This window comes from Cibotium barometz, chromosome 4, assembly GCF_041138505.1.
Source record: "Cibotium barometz isolate CiBa-2024 chromosome 4, ASM4113850v1, whole genome shotgun sequence".
NCBI classification, from domain to species: Eukaryota; Viridiplantae; Streptophyta; class Polypodiopsida; order Cyatheales; family Cibotiaceae; genus Cibotium; species Cibotium barometz.
The window spans coordinates 65,504,737-65,529,176 of NC_141049.1; the positions used below are offsets into that span (position 1 = coordinate 65,504,737).

The following is a 24,440-nucleotide window of genomic DNA, read 5'->3' on the forward strand; positions in this document are numbered from 1 at the left end:
GAAGGAAGGTAACCCTGTTAATAATAATAAACTAGGGGTAGTGGCCACAAGGTGCATATTCAAGGTGTGAATCGGTGATGAAAGTTCACAGGGTGAAAATGTTTAAGGACTTTTGCCAGCTTACCCTAGAGAGAGTGGAATTACCAATGCTCCCGACAACTAGGTCGTGGATATTCGACACGCACGTGTATGACACGTGCTCAGAGGCTAGCCTACCCTTAGCCCTAGCCTTGGCTTTCCCATTTTCACTCCACAAAAAGCGCACTGGCGCTCCTACTTGGGCGGGCGGCTGGCCTTTCTTCGTGGTTTTCTAGGCACTATACCCAATCTCTGTCCTTTCTCGCACGCCCACTGCTGCAGCTGTTGCTACCGAACTGCAGGCTTTTTCTACTTTACATCTCAGGTTCACTCACGAACTAATAAAACTCTGCATTTATAAGCTTATGCTGAACTGAAGAGGAAGAGCGATGCTCAACGCTTTTCGCAAAACTCAACTTTTTTCTTAAAAAGACAAATTCATGGATGGCCATGGCTTGCTTCTATATCACGCCCGAGGAAGAAACAGATAAGGGTTCGGTAGTTTTGAGGCCCGAAAGCGGACGAGATGGGCGGCCGGTTATCTTGTTTGCTGCCCAAGGACAAGAGGCCCTCTAGGAAGTCTTCATGGAGAATGCCCAAGCCCAAGTCCAGCAGCAGCAGCAGCAAGAATGCTAGGCTGGAAGAGGAGCTACTGGACTTGTACCAGCAGCACATGCGCCTGGAGAGATCCTCATCCCTGCGTTACCAAGCCCCCAGCTCCAAGCAGGGCCTCCCCCGCAGCGCTAGCGCCCGTGCACGCCATGCCAGCGACCCTGTTCTTCAGCCCCAACAACTCCTCAACAAGCAGGTATTCAACATTCTTTAATAAAGTAGCAGCCTTCCTGTAGAACAAAATGGTATGGTCCCACAATCCTGCACATGGATGTATAATCACTGCAATCGTGCACACGGATGTCTTTCGCATAACCACTACTTTCCTATGTAAGGTGATGTCACCGCAACCATGTCTTTTAAAAGCAACATTCATGCACATGGATGTGTAAGTAAAAGACAGATGACATTACTTCATTCAAGTTCATGGATCTGCAAGTAAAGGCGAAATGATATCTGAGAAAGCAGACCATGCGGTACACTATCCACAAGCGAGGGCATGTCACAATACCTACATGTTTCTTGCAAAGTGGGGCCTTATATGTTTTTTTTCCTGTGCACATGCACAGGCGGCTTCGCTTATAGTAGTAAGATCCATTGGTTCATATTTGATTCCCACCTTACTCCGTGAATACACGTGGAGTGCACATGGACATGTTTGATCACTCTCCATTCAACTGGCACCAAGGCCAATAGGATTGTCATGTGCACATAGTGTATCTACCATGTGTAGCACGCACACAAGACTAGCTTCGAGGCTTGGAATAGCTTGGAGCTAGGTAGGCTGATTGGCGAGCTGGGCTAGGGATGCAGTGACGGGCGGGCACCCAAGCGTGGAAGCCCAGCGACCGGCCAAGAGCCTATAAAAGAGTGGCCAAGGTCAGTTAGTTGGTCAGAGTCTCGCGAGAGCTCTGCGGCTGGTCAGGAGCCTGAATCTAGTGCAGACGTGCACCTGCTTCATGCAGCCGAGGTTGGCAGTAGTCTCGAGGCCTGCAAGGGTAGCTCTGTGGTGGTATGGGACGTCATGGAGTAGAGATTGGTTGGTGCGTATTGCTAGCTAGCTCAGCTCGTGGCTCGGTGGGGATAGCCAGGTCTTGTGGGTTTTGCCCACGGCTATCACGGTTAGGTGGTGAGTCAGGCCTACACCCCCTTCACGTTTTATGGCTTTGTTTTGCAGGTTTCGAGTCTCGTTTCAAGATTGCTCTACAAGAAGACCCTTGGAGATTTGACAGCTTTATTAGAGCGAGCCTCGAAGAGTGTGCAAGTTGGTAGGTAGAGAAGAAAGAGGTCCAAGAAAGAGGTATGAGTTCGAGATGACTGCTGTTTTTTCATGTATACTACTGTTTTTTCAGAATTCAGCGTATGGGTTCTTGTTTACATCGTTGCTACCCAGGTTGGGTTGTGGTCTTGGTAAGGGTCGATGTAGACAGCTTGTGAAGAGTTGTTTTTTGGCAAGGAGAGAAGCTAGAGAAATAGTCGGCTGTGAATCAACAAGCGAAAGAGAGAGGGAGTGAGTGCACGTCGGCTGGGCGTGAGAAATAGGCAGCCAAGCCAGTCGCAAACGGTGTGCAGTCGGGCGGCGTTTTTTTGATTTGCTACTGTTCGTCGCAGGTGACGGCAGCGGCCTTTCTTGCTGTCGAAGGGTGGCGGGCAGCCAGAACACGAGACTTTTTTTAAGCCCACGTTTTTTAAAAGCTCTTTCGTTGCTTTTCGTTTTTTTATCGAAAAAAAAAAACGTAGCATAAAAAAAAAAACAAAGAGCTACATTTTGAAAAAAAAAAACGAAGACAAAGTGGTTAAGCTTCATGCCTTTGGATGCCATTCTCCTAGCATGTGGGCACGCCTTTACCGACCTTCTAAGCGTTGCGTTAGATTTTACAAGCCTCTGTTCGGTCTGTAAGGTCAACTTGTGCCTGTAGTGCAAATATGACCTCAACTTGATACCTGTTAAGTTGAATTTACCAATGATTGCGCTATGCGTGAGGGGAAAGCGCTTCCCCGCGGAACCGGGATTGAAACCTACGACCAATCGGTTCGGAACACCTCAATTGCTGAGAGTATTGCCGTCCCTTCCGTTTTGAAGGTACAATTGTTCCTTATTCTTAACGCATACGTGCCAAAACCCGGGTACATAAATTATCGATTTCAAAGATAGATGGAAAATAACGTATATAACATCTCCTGGAGTTCTCTTGCTTGCAGCTAGGCTTTTCTCTCACTTTTCAACTTTTCCACTTCGCGATGTCGACCCAAGCTTTAGAGTTGGAACCTGCACCCGAACACGAAGACCTGCCGGCGCCTGAGGCCGTCGATGGCGATCTTTTCAAAGATTTTGTGACTAAATCTGTCATGTGCATGAATATGCCATGGACATTCTCAGAGATTATCCAGAAGAGGCAGCTAGAAAAAGACAGTTAGAACCAGAATTTAGGAGCATTAGGTGCAGAAGACGCTAGTGTGGACTTGGAGCAAGGCATGGAGGACATGAAGAGGATGCTGTCGGTTGCATGAAGGAGGTACTATCGGCTGGTTCTAGGAGCTGTCGGCTGTACCAAAGAGCAAGGCAGTTGAAGCGCATCATAACATGGCAAGAAGACCAATTGGCTGCAGGCGCATCAAAATATTATGAAGAAGATGCCAGTCGGCTGGCCGACCAGCAGGCAGCCAGCACTCCTATGGTCCAAAGGGGCTTTAAATAGGCACAAGAGCTCATCATTGTACTCAATTCATTCCTCTAGGGAATGGGTCTAGCATTAGGACAGTTTTTGGGTGTTTCCCACCTTTTATGAAGGCAGCCTATGGCTGTAGATTAGGAGTATCTTTTTGTACTATATGAATATACTGAATTTCCAGCATATCTCTCTTTCTACTCTCCCTTCTGTCTGCGCTTTTGCATTAGCATGTTCTCAGTGGTGTTTAGGGTTGAAAGAAGACCCCTAGAGCTTCCGCGTGTTACAAAATCTGATTTTCGGGAGTTTAAAGCTACTTTTGACACTTCTTTCGTGGAGCATCATGCATAGGTCGCCGCGCAGATGCAGACTTTGCAAAATTCCATCTCTTTATTGACCACTACCCTGTCTACTCTCTTGGGCATGGATACCTTGGCATCTACTTTAGGCCCCGACATCACTTCGGAGCAGTTTGGAGGTGAGCAAAAGTAGCGTACCAAGGAGATTGTGGACACGTGGCTACATAAGTGGCAGGTCCACTTTCAGTTTCATCCATATGACTATGACAAAAAGATTCAATTGGCAGTAGATTTCCTCTCGGGCAAGGCTTTGCTCCGGTGGAAAGAACTTAAACCTAAACCAACAACCTGGGCATAGTTTAAAGAAGTCTTCAAAAAGGAATTCCTCAAGAAGGAGAATGACTACGACATAGTTGCTCAGTTTGCCAGTTTGACCATGACCTCGCAGAACCTCACTTATGAGGTCTACCTCCAGAAATTTAGAGACTTGCAGATGAAAGCTACGAAGATGGGTTCTACGACTCTTTTGGGTTTCTTCGTAGCAGGATCACTCGACTCGTACCGTTTAACTAATGTAAAACTTTGGATGAGGCCATGCACTTCGCGCGTATTTATGATGATACGACAGTCTCTTTCAAAACCAAGCCCGTAACGGAGTAGGGAAACAAGCACAAAAGGAAATTCTCCACACCGATGACTAGTACGACATAAGGAAAGTCTTTAGACCAATCTTCGAAGAATTCTAACTCGACTTCAGCGAAGAAAAACCATCTCCTCAAGGCTTTGAAGCTCAAGAAGGAGGGACGTTGCTTTATTTGCGAAGAAAAAGGACACATGCGTAACGAGTGCTCGAAGAAGAAGGGTGCTAAGAACAACGCAGGACCCAAGACGAAGGCAGCCAACCAGTTGTCTTTGACAGGTACTTCAGTCACTGTACTTTTTCGCCCTAGTATATGTTCTGATTGTCTTTTCAACTCTTAAGGTTTTTGGCTTGCACGATCTTCTCCGAGTTTATGGAGAAGTGAATGGCCATAGAATCCACATTCTTCTGGATCCCGGAAGCTCACACAACTTTGTTAATTACAAACTTGTGCAGAAATTGGGTCTGGACACGACGCCTAACGATCATACCTACGAGGTACGCCTACCTGCGGGTCGGCGAGTGTGGGATCGAAAGGTGGAGAAGCTACCGATTTTGATTCAGGACTACAGAGATATTCTGGAGTGCTATGTTATGCACCTAGGGATTCGAATACCATGTTAGAATACGTAGCGGATATGAGACAAACAACTGAGAGCACATGCAACAAGACTCCACGATGAAGATGAGCAAACGCAAGAGAGAACCACCAGCCTGAAAACGCAGAACTAGGTGTGGAAGAACAAACGCAGAAGAGAGAGAGAGAGAGAGAAGCTGTAGGAACTCTACTACATACAAGATCCGGTACATATGATACAATCTAGTGTGGGGGCAAAACACTCCATATATATGGCCCTAAGTTGCAAGCCGACAGCAGGAGAACATGTCCATGATTGGGAATATCACTAGTTGGCTAGCTGTACTCAAGTCGGGCTGCACAAAACCAGTCGGCCAAGAGAAAGGAGCAAGTTGGGTAGCACATAACTAGTCGACCAGGAGTACACGAGCAGCAGCCCACACCCCCCCCCCCCCCCCCCCCCCCCCCCCCGAGCCAAACAAAACTAGGGAAATGGACAAATGAGGAAAAAATGGGGAACTACCTATACGGGCGGGCACACCCACAATGAAGGCCCTGATGTGTGATATGGACAGATAGGAGATGACTGCTAACAAGCTCGAGGATCCCGGACAGCCTCATTCAAGACCCCAATATATGCAGCAGGATAGAGCAGATGTGGGCGAGATCGGATTTTCTTTCAAGCTCTGTTGCATGCACATTGGATGAGGGCTTAGGGGAGATCAACAGTTTCTTGTAGGAGGCAGCCCAGAGCCGATTAGAGGGTTTCCGAGAGCAGGAGAGGAGTTTGAGGAGTCGTCTTACCTCTTTACAGCGGCTTCAGGAGAGGTCCTCGGATAGCTAGTGGATCAAGAGTTAGCTTGCCGGTGCTCGCACAAAGATTGGACCCATAGCAAAGAGGAGGGTGGAGTACAAGTATCTGTTAAAGTTATGCATCTCATGTGGGAACCACCTTTATAGATAATTAACTAATTATCATGTATAGGTCGGTCACCCTTGTGAGAGCATATAAATAAGCTCTATACCCACCATTGTAATCTCAACTTCATTGCTAATTAATATCAAGCTTGTTCGGCTCTCTCTCTCTCTCTCTCTCTCTCTACGTGTACGTGTGTGTAACGCTTCCGCAGCTAGATTCTTGACATGGTATCAGAGCCCTAGGCTCGTGATTCTCGGCAGCACCACGCAAGGAGCAGCAGGAGAAGAAGAAGGCGGCGATACACCTGGCAGTAGGTAGCAGAACGTGGAGAAGGCGTTGTGAGCAAGGTCTGGCGGTTGCAGGCAGGCTGTACACCAGTTGCATGGGCAGCAGTAGCAGAGGCGGTGGTTGACGTCTTTCTTTGTGGTCCCGCATCTGGCGCAAGGCAGGCCAAGCAAGGCACAAGGCAAGCAGCGTTTGGCGCAAGGCAGGCCAAGCAAGGCACAAGGCAAGCAGCGTTTTCTGTCTAGCAGGAGTGTATGCAAAGTGAGAGCAGCGTTTTTTTGTCTGGTGGCCAGCTTGGAGACACCAAGAGAGCAGCAAGGCTGAGCGGGCTAAGCTGAGCACAGAGGAGCGAGAGGAGCGCGTACAGTGGAGGTGGCAGCGACAGCACATACAGTTGAAACATCGTTCCCATGCACGTTTGGAAGGTTGACCTTGAAGAGTGGACCTCGATGGAGCGTTCACATGTTGAGCGTCGACAAGATTCTGGCAGGGGTACCTGGTGGCGATTCTCAAAGAGACTAGTATGTCTATATAAGTGGACCAAAGAACAAGAAAATCCGAGAGCCTTGATGAATTTTGGCGGGTGTTTCCTAGCTACAACTGTGATGGACTCTCCATGCATGAGCAAAGTATTTGATTTGGCTATGAAGCGACAAGGATATCTGTACCAGTGGACATGTGTACAACAAAGTTTCCGTGTTGTGGAGTTGGTTTCGAGACTCAGATCCGAGGACCCTAACCATCACTCTTTGGCAGTTTCCAGTTCACAAAGGATAGTTTTCTTGATAATCAATTGGTTGACATCGAGGTTGCGGATGATTTCCATGCTAACATCTTGTGGCAAGCCATTTGGACCAGGGTTCCCATTATCCAGGAGCAGTGAGACTCTTTATCTTCTTCGGGCTATTGCAGCAGAGGGGGATTGGGAGGTGTCAACTTCAACGTAACTATGGAGATACTCCCCTCACATGTTTCAGCCAGAGAGAGGCACGTGAGGGGGAGAGGGGGCTAATCAAAGCTTCCATCAGGTGTATTGGAACCGTGTGACGGAGTTCAAAGCACATGCATCTGGCGAGAAGAACGGCTTGACAACACTATGGACGTGCTTTTGTTTGCAATTCTAATTAATATCAAGCTTGTTCGGCTCTCTCTCTCTCTCTCTACGTGTACGTGTGTGTAACGCTTCCGCAGCTAGATTCTTGACAGTATCATGCGAGGGCCTCTTTCTAGACTCAGGCGGGCGACAGAGTCATTGAGGATTTCTTTGAGATAGTTGGCCCCCACCACAGGAGGAGAGACGGTATTCGCAGGTTGCGTGGCCAGGATGGAGCTATTGTTTCAGTTCCCCGCCAAGTGATAGCCATCGCCACAGACTTTTTTCGATCCTTCCTCACTGGTGCCCCAGCATCTCCACAGGTAGTGGACCCACGCGAGAGGGTCTAGCGGCATTCGAGGGAGGTGGTTCCCCCTTCTCTTCGGTCATTCTTATTGACACCATTTACTGCTGAGGTTGGCAAAGGCATTGACAGCACTTCCCAGGGGCAAATGCCCAGGGGGGACGGGCTTCCGGTCTCCTTCTTTCTTTGCCATTGGGACCTCATGGAAGGTGGCCTTCGAGCTGCCTTGAATGAGATTATGATCACAGGTGCCATGCCAGAGAGGCACTCTGTCACCATTTTCAACATCTCCAGAATTCATGTCTGTGGATGGGTTTTGGATGCCCAAAAGATCAAGAATGTACAAGCTTTGGGAATGGGAGATTATCCAGTAGAGAGGACCGAGTGTCCGTAGCATGGTCCAGGCACTCGAGACGGTTTCTTGGACACAAAAATGGGTTTTGGAGCTCAAGTGTCAAGTGGAAAGTATGTATGGCGAACTCTTGAGGATTTGGGGGAGATCGAGCAATGAAACAGGTTTCTACGTGGTGCTTACATGTATTTCTCATGTGGTGGAACACACAGAGATTATCTCCTAAATTTTAGGGAAAATTGCTATTTTTGGCAATCTTTGATGGAATTTCCTGTCGCGTCATTACCTCCGGAATTCGACAGAGATCGAGTATTGCCAAAGCGCCGTTGTGAAATTAGCTATCATCTGGGATATTTTTAGAGCTGAAGATTGTGGAATTTTTGGCCTTTTGATTTGGGACATGTGGCAGATAAGAGGATAAAAGTGAGACAATTGTTCTCACACTTGTCAATTCACCTCTACACATGGCATTGTAGCCTTTTCTTGCTTATTTTGAATATGAGAGAGCTATCTCTTGGGCGAGTTTGAGCTTCAAGCAGGTTTTTGGAGGCTGAAAACTCTGATTTTTCTCCATTTCTCTTCATTTCTAAGCCCACCATAGCCATATCCAGCTTGGGAAAGATGATTTTCACTACTCTACACCATCTTGCACACCCCGGATGGCTGTTTTTCAGCAAAACGGTCCTAAAGCTTGCTGAAATTTCTGGTTTTATGTGACATACAGGCTGTTATACTAGTTCATGCGCTCATGGATGAGCCACATGGGCTGGTTTACAAGTTTTGGCGCTCATGGATGCGACATACAGGCTGTTATATAGGTTTTTGAGCTCATGAATGAGCCACATGGGCTGGTTTATAGGTTTATGAGTTCATGGATGAGCCACATGGGCTGGTTTACAGGTTTATGTGCTCGTGGAATAGCCATATGGGCTATCATACAAGTTAATGTGCGTATGGAAGAGCCATGTGAGCTGTTATACATGTTTGTGCGCTCTATGTGGTGTCAGTTGTGCAACTTTTATTTTCAGCTTTGTGGATTGTTGAATGGTTTGATTAAATGCCGAAATGTTTAATTGTGCTCATGGTCAAAGAGATGCATACCCATTGCCGCGCTTCCCAGGCGAGTTTCATTGGTATCAGAGCATAAGGCTTTCTCTCATTCTTATGTGAGAACGATCTTATTAAGGTGCATACTATGGCCATTGGTAGGATTATACGTAGCAATACCAGGCATAATGGAAAGTGAACATTATGGTTTCTTGGAGTCTGTGAGGAGGCGTCTATCTGCTATCTTTGTATTATGGAAGCTGCTTCTCAAGCTTAAAGCAAGCTATAATGGAGTTCTATTTGTCTCATGGCTCCATGATGTTTTCAGCAAAAGAAGAAGAGCTAAGTATTCTTTAAGGTTACAAAGCTATTACTTTTTGATTCTTCATGGTTTATGTGTTTTGAACACCTAACCCTTGTGTGTAAATTCAAAGAGAAGTGTTGTATGTTTTTCTTGAATGTGTTGTAGGAAAAATTCTTTGCGTAGCTAAGAAGCCTAGAATCTAGAGGTCATCTCTATTGTGAGCACGATGCTCGAGGACTTCAATATATGACATGGTTATATATATATGGTCATCTTTTGCATTCTTCAGTATGACGGCTTTATGGACTTATGGCTCCCTTTAATGGGATGAATTCTTTTCATGGCTCCCTTTATTGGGATGGATTATATCTAGGGAGATTTCTTTCTTGGACGAGATTTATATAGACATTGGGCTTCGCAAGCGATTTCTATGGACGAATCTGCCTGAGTTTATGGAGAAGAAATATTTGGATATCTCATCGATATGATGCTTTTATGGATAAAGTCTACCTCTACTCCAAGGTGTGTGGTCAGCACAGAGCATGTGGTAAGAGTTATGGTATACAGGTCTATGGATTCATGGGCTTCTTTTCTAGGGATTTGGATCCATCCTCAGGTTTATGGATCATGTTTATGGCTCCTTTTACTGGGATGGATTATTCTTTTTGGCTCCCTTTATTTGGGATGCATTGGACTTATGGAACTCATCATGTGTAGTGTTCTCTTGTCTTACGTGCTCTCTTGAAGATTGTTTCTACTATGCGTGGGTGGAACAATAGAGAGCAGATGGAAGGGAACATGGCACTTCAGAGAATAGTGTCAAGCACAACATACCCTGTGTAGCGTTCTCTTGTCCTACGTGCTCTCTTGAAGATTGTTTCTACCATGTGTGGGTGGAACAATAGAGAGCAGATGGAAGGGAACATGGACACTTGAGAGGGTAGTGTGAGTTGGTGGCCGAAATGCCTATAAACTATGTGGAGCAGAAATGCTTATGGAACACCAGACTATGTATACTTGTGAGTGACTGTTTTATCTTATTACTTGAGCCCACCTCTCATCCAAGGTGTATGGTTAGTGCACCAACACAAAGTGCAAGTGGTAGAGTGGACATGACGCCTAGATGGTACGGGACTTATGTCTATGCCAAGGGTCATGTGGGCTGACGTCCTGTTGGCAAGAGACTTGTTTTGTCTCGCCCATTTACTTGGGACATGATTATGATATCTGGACTTGTGGGACTGTTTTGTCTCGCCTATTTATTTGGAACATGGATTTTTTCAGCCATATTGGAATCACATCTCCCATCTCACCATGCATGTGGATTCGTATTGGGATTGTGAGAGGACAATTCGATGAACACTCCACCATACACGTGGATTCGTGTTGGGATTGTGGAGTGAGTGTTTCATTGTTTCCACACCAGGCTCGTTGATCAAAGTTGGGATTGTATGGGAGAACATGGGAACTGTTGGGATTGGGAGAAAGGATTGCTAGAACTATGGAGAACCAACATTTCTGTCACCATGGTTTGTGCTCTTGAATGGCACTAGTTTGTGTGCATAGCACATGTTTCTGTGTGCGAGACACTAGTTTCTTGTGCATGGCACTTGTTTGACTGTCTTAGCACCTGGTTGGCGATTTTCATTGGCATATGATTATCTCATTGATATTGGTTATTGAGAAACAATTGGCTCTTGTGCTTGTGTCTAGCATATCTTCCACGGAATTCTTGCCTACTTGATGGGACATGGTTATATCTTGATATATGGTTTGAAGCTTTAAAGTTGAGGACAACTTTTAAGAAGCTGGGAGGAATGTCACCATTTTCGACATCTCCAGAATTCATGTGTGTGGATGGGCTTTGGATGTCCAAAAGATCAAGAATGTACAAGATTTGGTATGTATGGCGAACTCTTGACGATTTGGGGGAGATCGAGCAATGAAACAGGTTTCTACATGGTGCTTACATGTATTTCTCATGTGGTGGAACACACAGAGATTCTCTCCTAAATTATAGGAAAAGCCATTGTTTTTTGCAATCTCTGATGGAATTTCCATTCGCGTCATTACCTAAGGAATTCGACATAGATGGAGTACTGCCAAAGTGCCGTTGTGAAGTTAGCTATCATTTGGGATATTTTTAGAGTTGAAGATTGTGGAATTTTTGGACTTTCGATTTGGGACATGTGGTAGATAAGAGGATAAAAGTGAGACAAGTGTCCTCACACTTGTCAATTCACCTCTACACATGGCATTGTAGCCTTTTCTTGCTTATTTTGAATATGAGAGAGCTATCTCTTGGGCGAGTTTTGTTGGGGTAAAGGCGTTATGCCCACCCTTATAGTGTGTACAAGCCCATAAGTTATAGTACATAGTACACTTAGTACTTTTAATGTACTAAGTGCACTATGTGTACTAGTGCAATATACATGTGTGATAGGGGAGTCACACACTCATGCCTTATGAGTTGACTTATCCCCACAACTCTCTCTCTCTCTCTCCCTTCTCTGTGTGTGTCTCCCACAAGTGAAACCCTAACTGTTTCTCCCCTTCAACTGGTATCAGAGCCTTCAGTTCCTTCGAGGAGAAAGAAGTGGGATTTTCTTCTTTCATGTTGCTGAGGACAAGGCAGCTGCAATTTGAACAGGCTGGTCCACAAGGCGGGCGTCAACAGGCTGCTAAACGTGAGCGAGTACGTGTAGCGCAAGCCAATGAAGGAGGCGGCGGAAACACAAGCGAAGGGAGCCCGTCGACTTCAGGCGTGTAGGCTGGCTCTAGGCGAGCGAAGAAGCCAAGGACACGAAGGCAAGGACGCTCACTGGCGGGCGTTGAACCATTAGCGACCTGTGCTAGGCGAAGTGTTGGGCGGACAGGCTGACGGGCGGAACAGAACGGACCTTTTGTCCTTGCTGTCCCAAAGCGTAACAACGCTTACGACCAGCGGCGCTCGCAGCAGGTGAGGTAGCGAGGAGGCCAGCGAGGAGACGTCCACGAGGAGAGCTATGCAACCTAGCATCCGTACACGCACAGCAATCTGAAGGCCCGCACGTGGGAGAAAAGCTCCACCACTCCTCTGCGTGAGATTTTTTTGAGAGCTTTTCAGCAAAATTCTGCATTTGCCCATCGCCAACCCCACAGTGAGGAGTTTTCATCAGCACAATCTTTCTGCAGCAGCACCAAATTCATCAACCCGCCTGCAAATCAGAGAAAAATCAGAAAATTACAAGTATTTTCCTCATTTTTTTTTTGGATTTGCAATTGAGCAAGTACAATCAACAATTGAGCAGATACAGGTGTCGAATTGCTCAATTTTGAGCAAAATTGGCAAAATTGGGTGACATTGGTCACAATCAGGATCAATTTGCAGGAAATTGGTCACAATCAGGATCAATTTGCAGGAAATTGGATGTCGAAATTTGGGGCTTTTGATGTAATTGTGCAATTAAGCACTCATACATGCTGTATGATGTGAAAATCGCACATTTGGGCAAAATTGCAGCAAATTGCAGTGCAAATCAAGGGGCTTTTGTGCCGATTTGGTTGATTTGCATGCAGGCAATCGCATTTGATGCTGTGGATAATGTGCTGATGCCTTACAAGCACTCAATGTGCCTGTGAATCAAGGGGCTTTCATTATTTGGATGTATATGTGGCCAGGGGGAAGCATCGTGAACACTCTGGATGCCTTCATGTGCGTCAATGTACCATGTATGATCAGAAATTGATCTTAAATCAAGGGGCTTTTCAAGTTCGTATGCTTGTTGAGCTTGGCAAAGCAGCAGGCAAGACATTTATGCCTTGAATCCTCAAAAATCAGCTTGCAGTCAAGGGGCTTTTGCCCAATTTCTGTTCGGGACTGTTTTATGCAGTGTTCGGGACTGTAAAAGTCTGATTTTCACTCATTTGGACAGCCAGGAGAGCATTTATTGCTACTGTACCTGCTGGTACAGATTTGGCACAGCTTTGTGCAAGTTTTGGCATGGCTGTACACTGTTTTGAGTGACCAAAAGGTTCAATTTCAGCTGCTGTACTTGCCGGTACAGGTTTGGTACATCATTGGTGAGCACTTCGTCCTGCTGTACAGTACTTTGGAAGGGCAATAGAGCACATTTAAGGTGCTGTCCAAAATCTGCAGCAACCAGATTTTGGTGATTTCATCACATAAAGTGGGAGAAAAGTTGCATTCTTGCTTCCGCAGTGGGAGATAAAGCTTGGGAGAACAATTGTGAGCACTTTGTGTGCTTTTGGTGCAGTGTTTGCACATTTTGCAGGGAGTCAGGCATTGACAGGTTGCATATTGCTATGGCAACCACAGGTGAGAGCTCTTCATTGCTTCACATCAAGAAGCTTGAAGGTTCGCATAATTATGATATTTGGCAAACCCAGTGCTACAATGTGTTGCTTCAGAAAAAGGAGCACAAGCCTATCAAAGAAAGGGGTGTGATGCCCGCTTCTCTTACTGCTGAAGAGTGGGAAGATATGGATGAGCTGGCAAGATCTACTATCATGTTGTCTGTGTCAGACTCATTACTTTTCAGCATTCGTGAAGAGAAGACAGCTTGGGGAATGTGGCAGAGATTGCAGGACTTGTATGCCCAACAAAGTGCCTCAAGCAAAGTGTATTGGTTGAAGAAACTCATAGGTCTTTAGATGAAGGAAGGGGCGTCTATGACAGCCCATCTCAATGAGTTTAATGGTATTGTCAGCCAAGTTATAAATCAAAAGTTGGCAATGGACGATGAGTTCAAAGCCACTTTTCTGTTATGCACTTTGCCAGAGAGTTGGGACGCATTTAGGACAGCCACTAGCAATTCGCATGCTATGCTGTCATATGCAGATGTTGAGGGTGCTCTTCTTCAAGAAGAGATGAACAGAAAAAACAACTCTGTTGGAAAGTCCAATGCAATGAATGCACGTGGGAGATCCCAGCAAAGGGGAAAAAGCCAAGAACGGGGAAGGAGCAAGTCTCGCTCCAAAAAGGATTTGGAATGCCATTATTGTGGCAAGAAGAGACATTAAAAAGCAATGCTACAAATGGAAAAATGATCAAAAAGAAAAGGGAAAAGGCAAAGACAAAGAGAAAGATGAAGCCAAAGATGTAAAGCCAAAGGGCAAAAGTGGAGTCAAGATTGAAGAAATCAATGTGTCACATGCAGGTGGCAGTGAGGATGAGGTCCTATTTACTTCTTCACTTGATGCCCATTCACTTCTTACAGGTGGTCATGGTATGCACTCATGGATCATTGATTCAGGTGCCTCCTTTCATGTCACAGGTTGCAGAGACTTGTTTGTCAGGTATACTGCTGGCAATGAAGGAGTGGTTTATTTGGGTGATAACCATGCATGCAAGATTCTTGGCAGAGGTGATGTGAGGCTTGTGTTTTCAGATGGCTCACAGCTTATGCTCCATGATGTCAGGCATGTGCCTGAGATCAAGAAGAACCTGCTTTCTACTGGACAGCTTGATGATGCTGATTATGTTACCACATTTGGTAGTGGAAAGTGGAAAATTAGTAAGGGCTCACTGGTTGTTGCTAGAGGCTCTAAGGTGGACACTCTTTACTTCATGCATGCAGGTGTTTGTCACCATGCTAATGTAAATGCAACCGAGCTGCCGGAAATTTCTATGTGGCATAGCCGGTTGGGACACATGAGTGTCAAAGGAATGGAGCAATTGTCTCGTTTGGGTTACTTGCCTTCTCTAAAGTTTTCAAGTTTTTAGTTTTGTGAGCATTGTATATATGGTAGGCAACTACAGTGCCCCCACAAGAAAGCTCTTGGACAGAAAGATGCTCAGTTAGAGCTTGTGCATACAGATGTATGTGAGATGCCTCAGCTTTCTTTGGGAGGGGCAAAATATTTTGTGTCTTTTATTGATGATGCCACACGCAAGGTGTGGGTTTATCCTCTTCGTTTGAAGAGTGATACATTCTCAGTGTTTGAGAAGTTTGTTGCTCTTGTTGAGAATCAAACTGGCAAAACACTGAAGGCTTTGCGTTCCGACAATGGTGGAGAGTATATGTCCAAACAGTTTCAGGACTTTTGTGATGCTAAAGGCATCAAGAGGGAGCTCTCTACTCCTTATGATCCTCCACAAAACGGGACAGCAGAGAGGATGAACAGGACCATACAGGAGAAGGTCCGTTCTATGTTGTCACATGCTGCATTACCTCATGGTTTTTGGGCTGAAGCTGTTATGACAGCCGTTCACCTTATAAACAGGTCACCTAACACGAGGCTTGGTGGGAAAGTGCCAGAAGAAGTATGGACAGGGAAGCCTCCGTCATACAAGCACTTGAGAGTGTTTGGTTGCGTTGCGTACGTGCACATACGCAGGGAAATGCGCACCAAACTTGATCCTAAGTCTCACAAATGCATATTCCTAGGATATGGTGACAGAGGTGAAATGGGGTATAGACTTTGGGATCCCATGAATAGAAAGATCATACGCAGCAATGATGTCATTTTTGATGAAACATGCATGTATAAGGAGCCTGCAAGGCAACAGGAGCCTGGCAGAGTCATCTTTGATGATGATGGACATCATGGACAACAACCAAGGGCTGTAAATCAGCCATTACAGCAGGAAAACCAGCCCTTAAATGGTGCTGAAAATGGTCCAAATGGACAGCCAGAGATGGCAGAAGATATCCCTATGGATATACCACAGTTGGAGGAGATACCGGGCATGATATTTCAGCCTTATGGCCTGGAACAGGAGCCACCAATGAGGGATATGCAGGCTGGACAGCAACCTGCAAATGATGGTCATTGGGTACGGAGGTCCACAAGACCCTCCAGAGCCCCTGACAGGTTTGTTCCAGGGGTTGACTACTTGATGCTCACTGACTGTGGGGAGCCCTCATGTTACAAAGAGGCTTTACAGAGGGCAGACAAAGCTCTATGGGAGCGTGCCATGAAGTCAGAGATGGATTCTCTGCATAAAAATGGAACTTGGAAGTTGGTGCATTTGCCTGCAGGCAAGAAGGTTTTGCCATGCAAGTGGGTATACAGGCTCAAAGTTGCACCAGATGCAAAGCCAAGATACAAAGCCAGGTTAGTGGCTAAGGGCTTCAAGCAGGAATATGGTGTGGACTTTGATGAGATATTCTCTCCAGTGGTCAAAATGACCACACTTAGAGCTGTGTTGGCTTTGGTTGCGCATGATGATCTGGACTTGATTCAGATGGATGTGAAGACTGCTTTTCTTCACGGTGATCTCCATGAGGAGATATATATGCAGCAGCCAGAGGGTTATGGAGTGAGTGGAAAGGAGAAGCTTGTATGCAAGCTGAAAAAGAGTCTTTATGGGCTCAAACAGGCACCAAGAGAATGGTATCATAAATTTGATACATTCATGAAATCTCAGAAATTCAGGAGAAGTGACATAGATCACTGCTTGTACACCAAGAAAGCTTTGGATGGCAGTCTATTGATCCTCATCTTGTATGTTGATGATATGTTGATTGCCGGGAAATCTCGTAAGGAGATGGATACCTTGAAGCAGAGGCTGCATCAAACCTTTGATATGAAGGATTTGGGTGATGCAAATCACATCTTGGGTATGCGGATACTTCGGGACAGAAATCAGCATGTGTTGTATTTGTCTCAGAAGGAATACATTGGCAAAGTCTTGCAGAGGTTCAATATGGACGGGGGGAAGAAGACTAGTACTCCTTTGCCTCCATATGTGAAACTCAGTGCTATGGACAGCCCACTGTCAGATAGAGACAGGGCTGATATGGCCAAGATTCCGTATGCTTCAGCTTGTGGCAGTCTCATGTATGCCATGGTTGCTACTAGGCCGGACATTGCATTTGCAGTGGGAGTGGTTTCTAGATACATGGCCAACCTTGGCAAGAAGCATTGGGAAGCAGTGAAAGGTGTCATGAGATACCTGAAGGGCACACAGGATATGTGCATATGTTTTGGCAAACAGGATGCATTAGTGCATGGTTACACGGATTCGGATTATGCCGGTCATCCAGATAACCGGAAGTCTACTACCGGTTATGTGTTTACATTCACAGGAGGTGCTGTGTCATGGATATCCAGGATGCAGAAGTGCACAGCCTTATCTACTACAGAGGCCGAGTATATTGCAGCCACAGAGGCTTGCAAGGAGGCATTATGGCTATCTCGGTTAGTGGTTGATTTGGGATATACAGGGGATATTCCATTGTTGCATTGTGACAGTCAGAGTGCCATCCAGTTGGCAAAGAACCCTGTCTTTCATGCAAAGACGAAGCATGTGGATGTGAAGTATCACTTCATCAGAGAGGTGATAGAGAACAAGCAAATTCAGCTTGTTAAGATTCATACGGATGACAACCCGGCTGATCTGTTGACAAAGAGTTTGCCTCCGGAGCGGTTTGCTCATTGCAGACACTTGATGGGCATTGGATGAGGCCAGTTTCAGCCTTGATATGGCCTTGTATATTATCATGTACATGCTGATTTTTCTTTTCCTTTACTTAAGGGCACTTTGCGTTTAAGTGGGAGGTTGTTGGGGTAAAGGCGTTATGCCCACCCTTATAGTGTGTACAAGCCCATAAGTTATAGTACATAGTACACTTAGTACTTTTAATGTACTAAGTGCACTATGTGTACTAGTGCAATATACATGTGTGATAGGGGAGTCACACACTCATGCCTTATGAGTTGACTTATCCCCACAACTCTCTCTCTCTCTCTCCCTTCTCTGTGTGTGTCTCCCACAAGTGAAACCCTAACTGTTTCTCCCCTTCAAGTTTGAGCTTCAAACAGGTTTTTGGAGGTTGAAAACTCTGATTTTTCTCCATTTCTCTTCATTTCTAAGCCCACCATAGCCATATCCAGCTTGGGGAAGATGATTTTCGCTACTCTACACCATCTTGCACACCCTGGATGGCTGTTTTTCAGCAAAACGGTCGTAAAGCATGCTGAAATTTCTAGTTTTATGTGATATACAGGCTGTTATACTAGTTTATGTGCTCATGGATGAGCCACATGGGCTGGTTTACAGGTTTTGGCACTCATGGATGCGACATACAGGCTGCTATATAGGTTTATGAGCTCATGAATAAGCCACATGGGCTAGTTTACAGGTTTATGAGTTCATGGATGAGCCACATGGGCTGGTTTACAGGTTTATGTGCTCGTGGAATAGCCATATGGGCTGTCATACAAGTTTATGCGCGTATGGAAGAGTCATGTGGGTTGTTATACATGTTTGTGCGGCTATGGAAGGACATGTTGGATAGCCATATTGGATGAAGGACAGGTTTATGATTGTATATGGATAATCCGGCATCTCCCATGGGGAGAGTAAGGCCGGCACTCAATATTTCTCCTTGGATAATGAAATACTCCAAAGGGGGGGGGGGGGGGGTCGGGTCCATTCCAGTCTCTATGTGGTGTCGGTTGTGCAACTTTTATTTTCAGCTTTGTGGATTGTTTGTGATTAAATGCTGAAATGTTTAATTGTGCTCATGGTCAAAGTGATGCACACCCACTCCTGCGCTTCTTAGGCGAGTTTCACTCTCAGAGGGCTTGATTCACTTGATTCCCAAGGAGGGTGGTGACAGATTGGAGATCCGACAGTGGAGACCCATCACCCTTCTGGGGACAGCCTATAAGATCTTGACCAAGGCCATCAGTAGGAGACTTCAGCCTTTTCTCCCAAACTTGATCCATGACACTCAGATCGGCTTTGTTCAGGATCGGAGCATTCTGGACAACATCTTTACCTTCTGGGGGGGCGATAGCTTCGGCCATGATGCGGTAGTAGGATCTCATTGTGCTACTCCTAGACTTTGAGAAAGCTTATGATAGGGTGGATTGGAGCTTTCTGGAGGGCACTATGAGCCGGATGGGATTCCCCATGGGGTGGATTCGTGGAGTCTCAGGACTTTACTCAGCCTCATAGAGCTAGGTTCTCATTTAGGGAGCCCGTGGTGACAGATTCTCCCTCTCCTGCTCAGTTAGACAGGGCTGTCCTTTGGCACCTTTTGGTCCACTCACTGACAAACATCACTCTCTTGAGCAAATTTCCATGCATCTTTAATCACTGTAGGCCACGAGTAGGCTTCCCAGGCCCGTGAACTAGACATTCATAGCAGGCAAACACACGAATACAGGTCACGTAAAAACAATGTCAAGCATGCGAACATGTGTGCATGTGCACTTGATTTATGGACAAATCTCCTGGTCGTGGAACATGTACGGCACTGGCATTTTCGAGCACGAATTTGGCACATCGGAAAGCGCGGAACTGGGACCCAGAAAACATGATCCACACTGGCCACATTTGGGCGCGAGAAACTGGCCACATTTGGGCACGAGAAATTGGGGAAGACCATATAAATGGCCAAATGATGACATATGCACCAATGCTCCTAGTCGGCCAGTAGTAGCTATCGGCCGGCTGTACATGACTACCATGTCACCATTGCCACGTGTTTGACCCTGTCGGTCGGTTTGCTCTCTAATGTTTGGCTGTGCCCTCCATACTCGTAGGTGTGTCAGAGAGTAAACACTACTACTAGGCTTGGAGGTGATCTAGACAGATTGAGAACGACCCATCCCAGAGTCCATTCCAATATCCGAGGACAAAGACGAGTCATCAAGTGAACTTCAGATTTTTCACTCCAAATCCATTGAAAAGGAGGATGAGATGAGCGATTCCACAATGGTGTCTACCATGCTAGCTGAGCATCCGGAGGCATAGGGGCTAGTTCTAGTGTTGGCAGTTCCTAAGGAGGTTGTGGTGGAGACATCATTGGAGACAATAGGTCTAGTAGCCATGCTATTGGAGTTCGGACCCGGGTGTGGAGCAGAGAGCGAGTTTGCCAGAAGATCTGTACCGGGGCAGAGCATCGGTTGCACCCGTGCTCTGCTCTAGGTTAAAAAGAGATGTCACGTGCACACTCTCCCGAGTGTGACATGGACATGCTTCTACCCACCATTAGCCAGCTCAGAGGTCGAGTACATGGCCGGATTTATGTCTTTGTAAGGGCTATTGTGCCATATCATTGTAATATTGTCCACGTGCCCAATGAGCAGTCCAATGTGAATAGAGTTATTGGGTTATTGTGTGAACACACTTAGTTGGACATTATTATTAGGGTTGATGGAGTTGGCAGCCAAGTCACCAATATTAGACACTATAAATAGGAGTCTAGTCCATAGCCATATTCATTCATTGATCATCATTGAGTCATTGAGAGCTCATGAGCAACGCTACCAATGAGTATCTCTTTTCAGCATTGTATATACTTCATATTAGTAATACATGGTAGATTAGATCATCTCTCTATTGTGTATTGAGCATGAAGAAGAAGTAGTTTGTACATGGGTTTAAGTCTTTGATTAGGTGCTAATCACAATCAATCAATTCATAAACACGCTTTTGCAAGCACCCATGTTAGGCCCCCACACATAGTTGTCACCGTATGGGAATTTTTGGGATATCGTACGATAAAATACGGTTTTTTTAAAACACTTAGAAACTATGGAGCTTCAAGCTTGAATGTGAGGGAAGGTTTTTTTTTTTTTGGGGGGGGGGGGGGGGGTGTGGAAGAGTCCACAATGCTTGAGAAACCAGAACATGGAGATGTGTCTTTGTTAGTTGGATCTCCCAATTGTCTCCAAAAAAGAGCCTACATGGGTAATGCAATACCAAAGGTCTCCCACTGTAGTGTTTATGACTAAGGGACCGTCCTTGCACAGATACGGGAAGTGCATCTAAGGTGATAGGTTTAAGGACTCCTTTGTAGATCAAAATGGCATTGTCTAAATCCTCTCCCTCGTACATAACTTGAGGATTTGACTGTCTAGCCTACCTATACCAGGGATCTCCAAGTGATGTAGCAAGATTCTCTCGTCATCCTACCAATTTAGTGTACACTACCAGTCTACCATGTCAGATTTTTTGGTTCTCTCAGCAACCCCATATGGAATGCTGAGTAGACACGAAAGTTGCGAAGTATTGGAGGCATTTGGGATCTTCATTGAGCAGGATTTCTATTTTTGTTGAGCATTTGGGATTTTTTTCTCAAGGTGGGGGGGGGGGGGGGGGGGGGAATAAAAATAAAAAATCGTACCGTACAAAACCGAACTGTACGGTACGAATAGTACCGGTACGAGAAACAACCATGCCTCCACGGGCCTTTTGTGAAGACACCAACAGTCCAACTCTGATCATGCCCTACAGATACATAGATTGATGGTTTAAAGATGTCCACTGGAGGAGGTTCCAGCTCCCAGTTTGTACCATACAGGACAAGAAGATTCTTCTTGGAGATCATTTTGAGCATTACAACTTGGCAAATTTGGCGTTCCAGATGAATGGAGGTTATGAAGGGCACTCAGACTTATCATATGCAGTCTCTATGCATTATTTGGTCTGATATCGTCCACACGGTGAGGATGACTTGGATGAGGACACTGACTCCAGACCACTATGGCTCATGGATTGTTTTTTACCCCCTCTCCTACTGGTTTATCATAGTGTTATTATCTCCCTGAAGGGCTTCCCCAGTGGTGTGTTCTAGGTCGATTATGTTTTTAGCACTTCGCCTTACAGAGGGTTTTAGCCTAGTTGGTGTATTTTGTCATACTTAATAGGAGTCTCCTTTTTTGAAAAAAAAAACTGAGAGGCTGAAAATTCAATTTTTAATTCCTGTGAGAACAAAAAAAAGCTCTTAAAAGATACACTTTAACACATCTGCTCAAAATGATGCTTTTAGTTGTGTGTTCGTTAGACCTTGTATCTCAAGTTCCTTATCAAGTTGTACCTCTACTTGCATTTTCTATTAGCCCTTGCATCTCAAGTTGTACCTCTACCTGCATTTTCTCTTCTGAATTAAAAATAGTGCACTTGAGAAAAGTGGGATGAGAACGCTCTGTTGTAGTTTTTAGTAAGGGTCCACTTTCATAAAGCCGAAAAGTCTCTAAATCAAGAATGGTGACAAAAGAAGTTTAATGTTTGTAGTAGTTTTGTAACCTTGACTGGGTGTCTCACCTTGCAGGAAGCTTCACTCAATGCTGAAACAAAGCAAATTGTTTTGGTCCATGGCGGGGGGTTTGGAGCTTGGTGCTGGTACAAGTTAATAGCCTTACTTGACGAGGCAGGATTTACGGCTAATGCAATTGATTTAGCTGGATCAGGGATAGACTCAACTGATCCAAACTGTATCTCTTCCCTTGAGCTTTATGTGAAACCCCTTACCATTTTCTTGGAAATGCTTCCGGAAACTGAGAAGGTTTGTGCCACAGTGATGTGGTGATGAACTGATATGTCTCATACTGTATGCATGTTAAAAGCATGTCCTATATTTTTCAGACTAAATGTGCCGAATCTTTTTTGCACATTATGGTGTGTTTCATTTTGATTACTTGGAACGCTTTCTTTTCAGGTGATGCTGGTTGGCCATGATTTTGGAGGTGCATGTATATCATACGTGATGGAGAGGTTCCCTCAGAAGATAGCAAAATCTGTCTTTGTCTCTGCAACCATGGTTGCAAATGGACAAAGAGCTTTTGATGTTTTTTCTCCCGAAGTATGCTCCCGCATAATGAACATAATGTGTGCGTGCACGTGTGCACACTGCATGTGCATGTGTTGTGCGCATGTTTTTTTTTTTGGTTTGTTTTTTTTTTTTTTGGGGGGGGGGGGCGGGGTGGGGGGTTGGGGGGTTGGGGGGATCGTGTTGCATGTGTGGGCACTCTATTTGTCTCATGCTACAAAGTCTATGTGCAGGTTGTTACTCCAGATGATTTGCTGCAAAAGTCCCAAGTTTTTTTATACGGTAATGGAAATACACAAGCTCCTACAGCGGTTGAGTTCAAAAAAGATGTTTTGAAGGATCTACTATTCAATCAAAGTCCAGCCAAGGTTGAGTATTCCATCATCTTGTTTCTCAAATTGTTAAGTTTACCCTTCTTGAGTATGTCAAGGTTACGTGTGTTTAATTTTTCCTTTCTAGCATTGCCCAGGACTACTTGCTATGAGCTTAGAAGATGTTCTGAACAACGGTGCAATTGTGCAGGATGTAGCATTGGCGATGACGTCAATTAAGCCAATGCCGTTTGCTCCCATACTGGAAAAGATCTCTCTTACACCTGAGTGTTATGGTAGTGTACCGCGTTACTACATTGAGACAACAGATGATTGCGCCTTGACCTCAGCAGTTCAACAAAATTTGATCAAGCTCAACCCACCAAATCAGGTGTTCAGACTCAAAGGCAGTGATCATTCTCCATTCTTCTCGAAACCACAAGGTTTATTCAAGTTATTATTGGAGATCTCCCAAATAAAGTCAAAATTGTAAGCATAGTGGCCATCTGAGGGACGGCTTCGATTTCAGGCATCAAACCATTCTCTCTCTCTCTCTCTCTCTCTCTCTCTCATAATTATAGCTTCCATTCATGATTAAAAACTCCTACATTTTGAAGTTGCTTTAAACGGGGTGATACATCTATGGCTTGATAAGCGCAATGCATGAGAGGCTCTCCCTGCTATACTTGAAGGGCTGGAGTTGGTGCCAGGAATATGACCATGCTTGATTAAAAAGCTTTGGTTCCAAAGATTTCCCAGATTGTCAAGGGGTTTCTTATCTTTTGAATCATTCTAGATAGCTAGCCTTGAAATATCTAGATGGTGTAGGGTTCCAAGTCTTAATGGTAATCTGTACTCTTTACTTCTTTCTTGAGCTCGAGTTTCAAATATACCCCATTGAAATCAATCTCTTGGAAAGGCAATGGAGATATCACAGCAAGCACATGCAGCAAAGTAAAACCCATGCACATAAGGCACATGGACTACAGATGTGAAAGAACATGCAGGCTGCTTCAACCATGAAAAGAAGCATGCTAGCTCTTAGTAAAGTTGAGTTACGTTGAAGGTACTACTGTGGAAAAGACAGGCTTATTCGACCATAAATACACGAGGTAGTGTACCTGAGTGTTATGGTAGTGATACCGTGTCAATGTTTTTTTTTTCAAGAACATTTTATGCCAGCTTTCTAAAAGCAACGTGAAAGTAAAGGAATGTTAAGGTTGCCTTTTTGTATATTCAAGGACTGTGGCTGTTCAAATTGCTTCACTTCTTAGATTGGATTGGGCTCACTCATTTTTTACATTATTAATGTTTTTATCCACCAGTATATGGTATACAATGAATCTTGAAGTAAGGGTGACAATCTTTTTTTTTTTTCCCGAGAAAAGATCCTTTCATTAGTTATATAAAAACGCCCGTAGGGCTACAAAAGATCTCTC

At 45.1% G+C, this 24,440-nt stretch overlaps 1 protein-coding gene across 1 annotated transcript; it reads left to right on the forward strand.

Moving 5' to 3' along the window:
• Positions 1 to 247: 247 nt before the first annotated feature.
• Positions 248 to 24,236, forward strand: LOC147639521 (putative methylesterase 11, chloroplastic). Its single transcript, XM_086792228.1, has 5 exons — positions 248 to 886; positions 22,193 to 22,426; positions 22,580 to 22,723; positions 22,924 to 23,058; positions 23,213 to 24,236. The coding sequence occupies exons 1-5, from the start codon at positions 605 to 607 to the stop codon at positions 23,492 to 23,494; spliced, it is 1,077 nt and encodes a 358-aa protein (XP_086648354.1). The 5' UTR covers positions 248 to 604; the 3' UTR covers positions 23,495 to 24,236.
• The last annotated feature ends 204 nt before the right edge of the window (positions 24,237 to 24,440 follow it).

What these genes read in the sequence shown, in the direction of transcription:
- LOC147639521 (XM_086792228.1), top strand. Translation starts at nt 605, where the DNA reads ATGGGCGGCCGGTTATCTTGTTTGCTGCCCAAGGACAAGAGGCCCTCT. An exon ending in AACAACTCCTCAACAAGCAG is followed by an intron (nt 887 to 22,192) that starts GTATTCAACATT and finishes CTCACCTTGCAG; the next exon opens with GAAGCTTCACTCAATGCTGA. An exon ending in TTGATGTTTTTTCTCCCGAA is followed by an intron (nt 22,724 to 22,923) that starts GTATGCTCCCGC and finishes GTCTATGTGCAG; the next exon opens with GTTGTTACTCCAGATGATTT.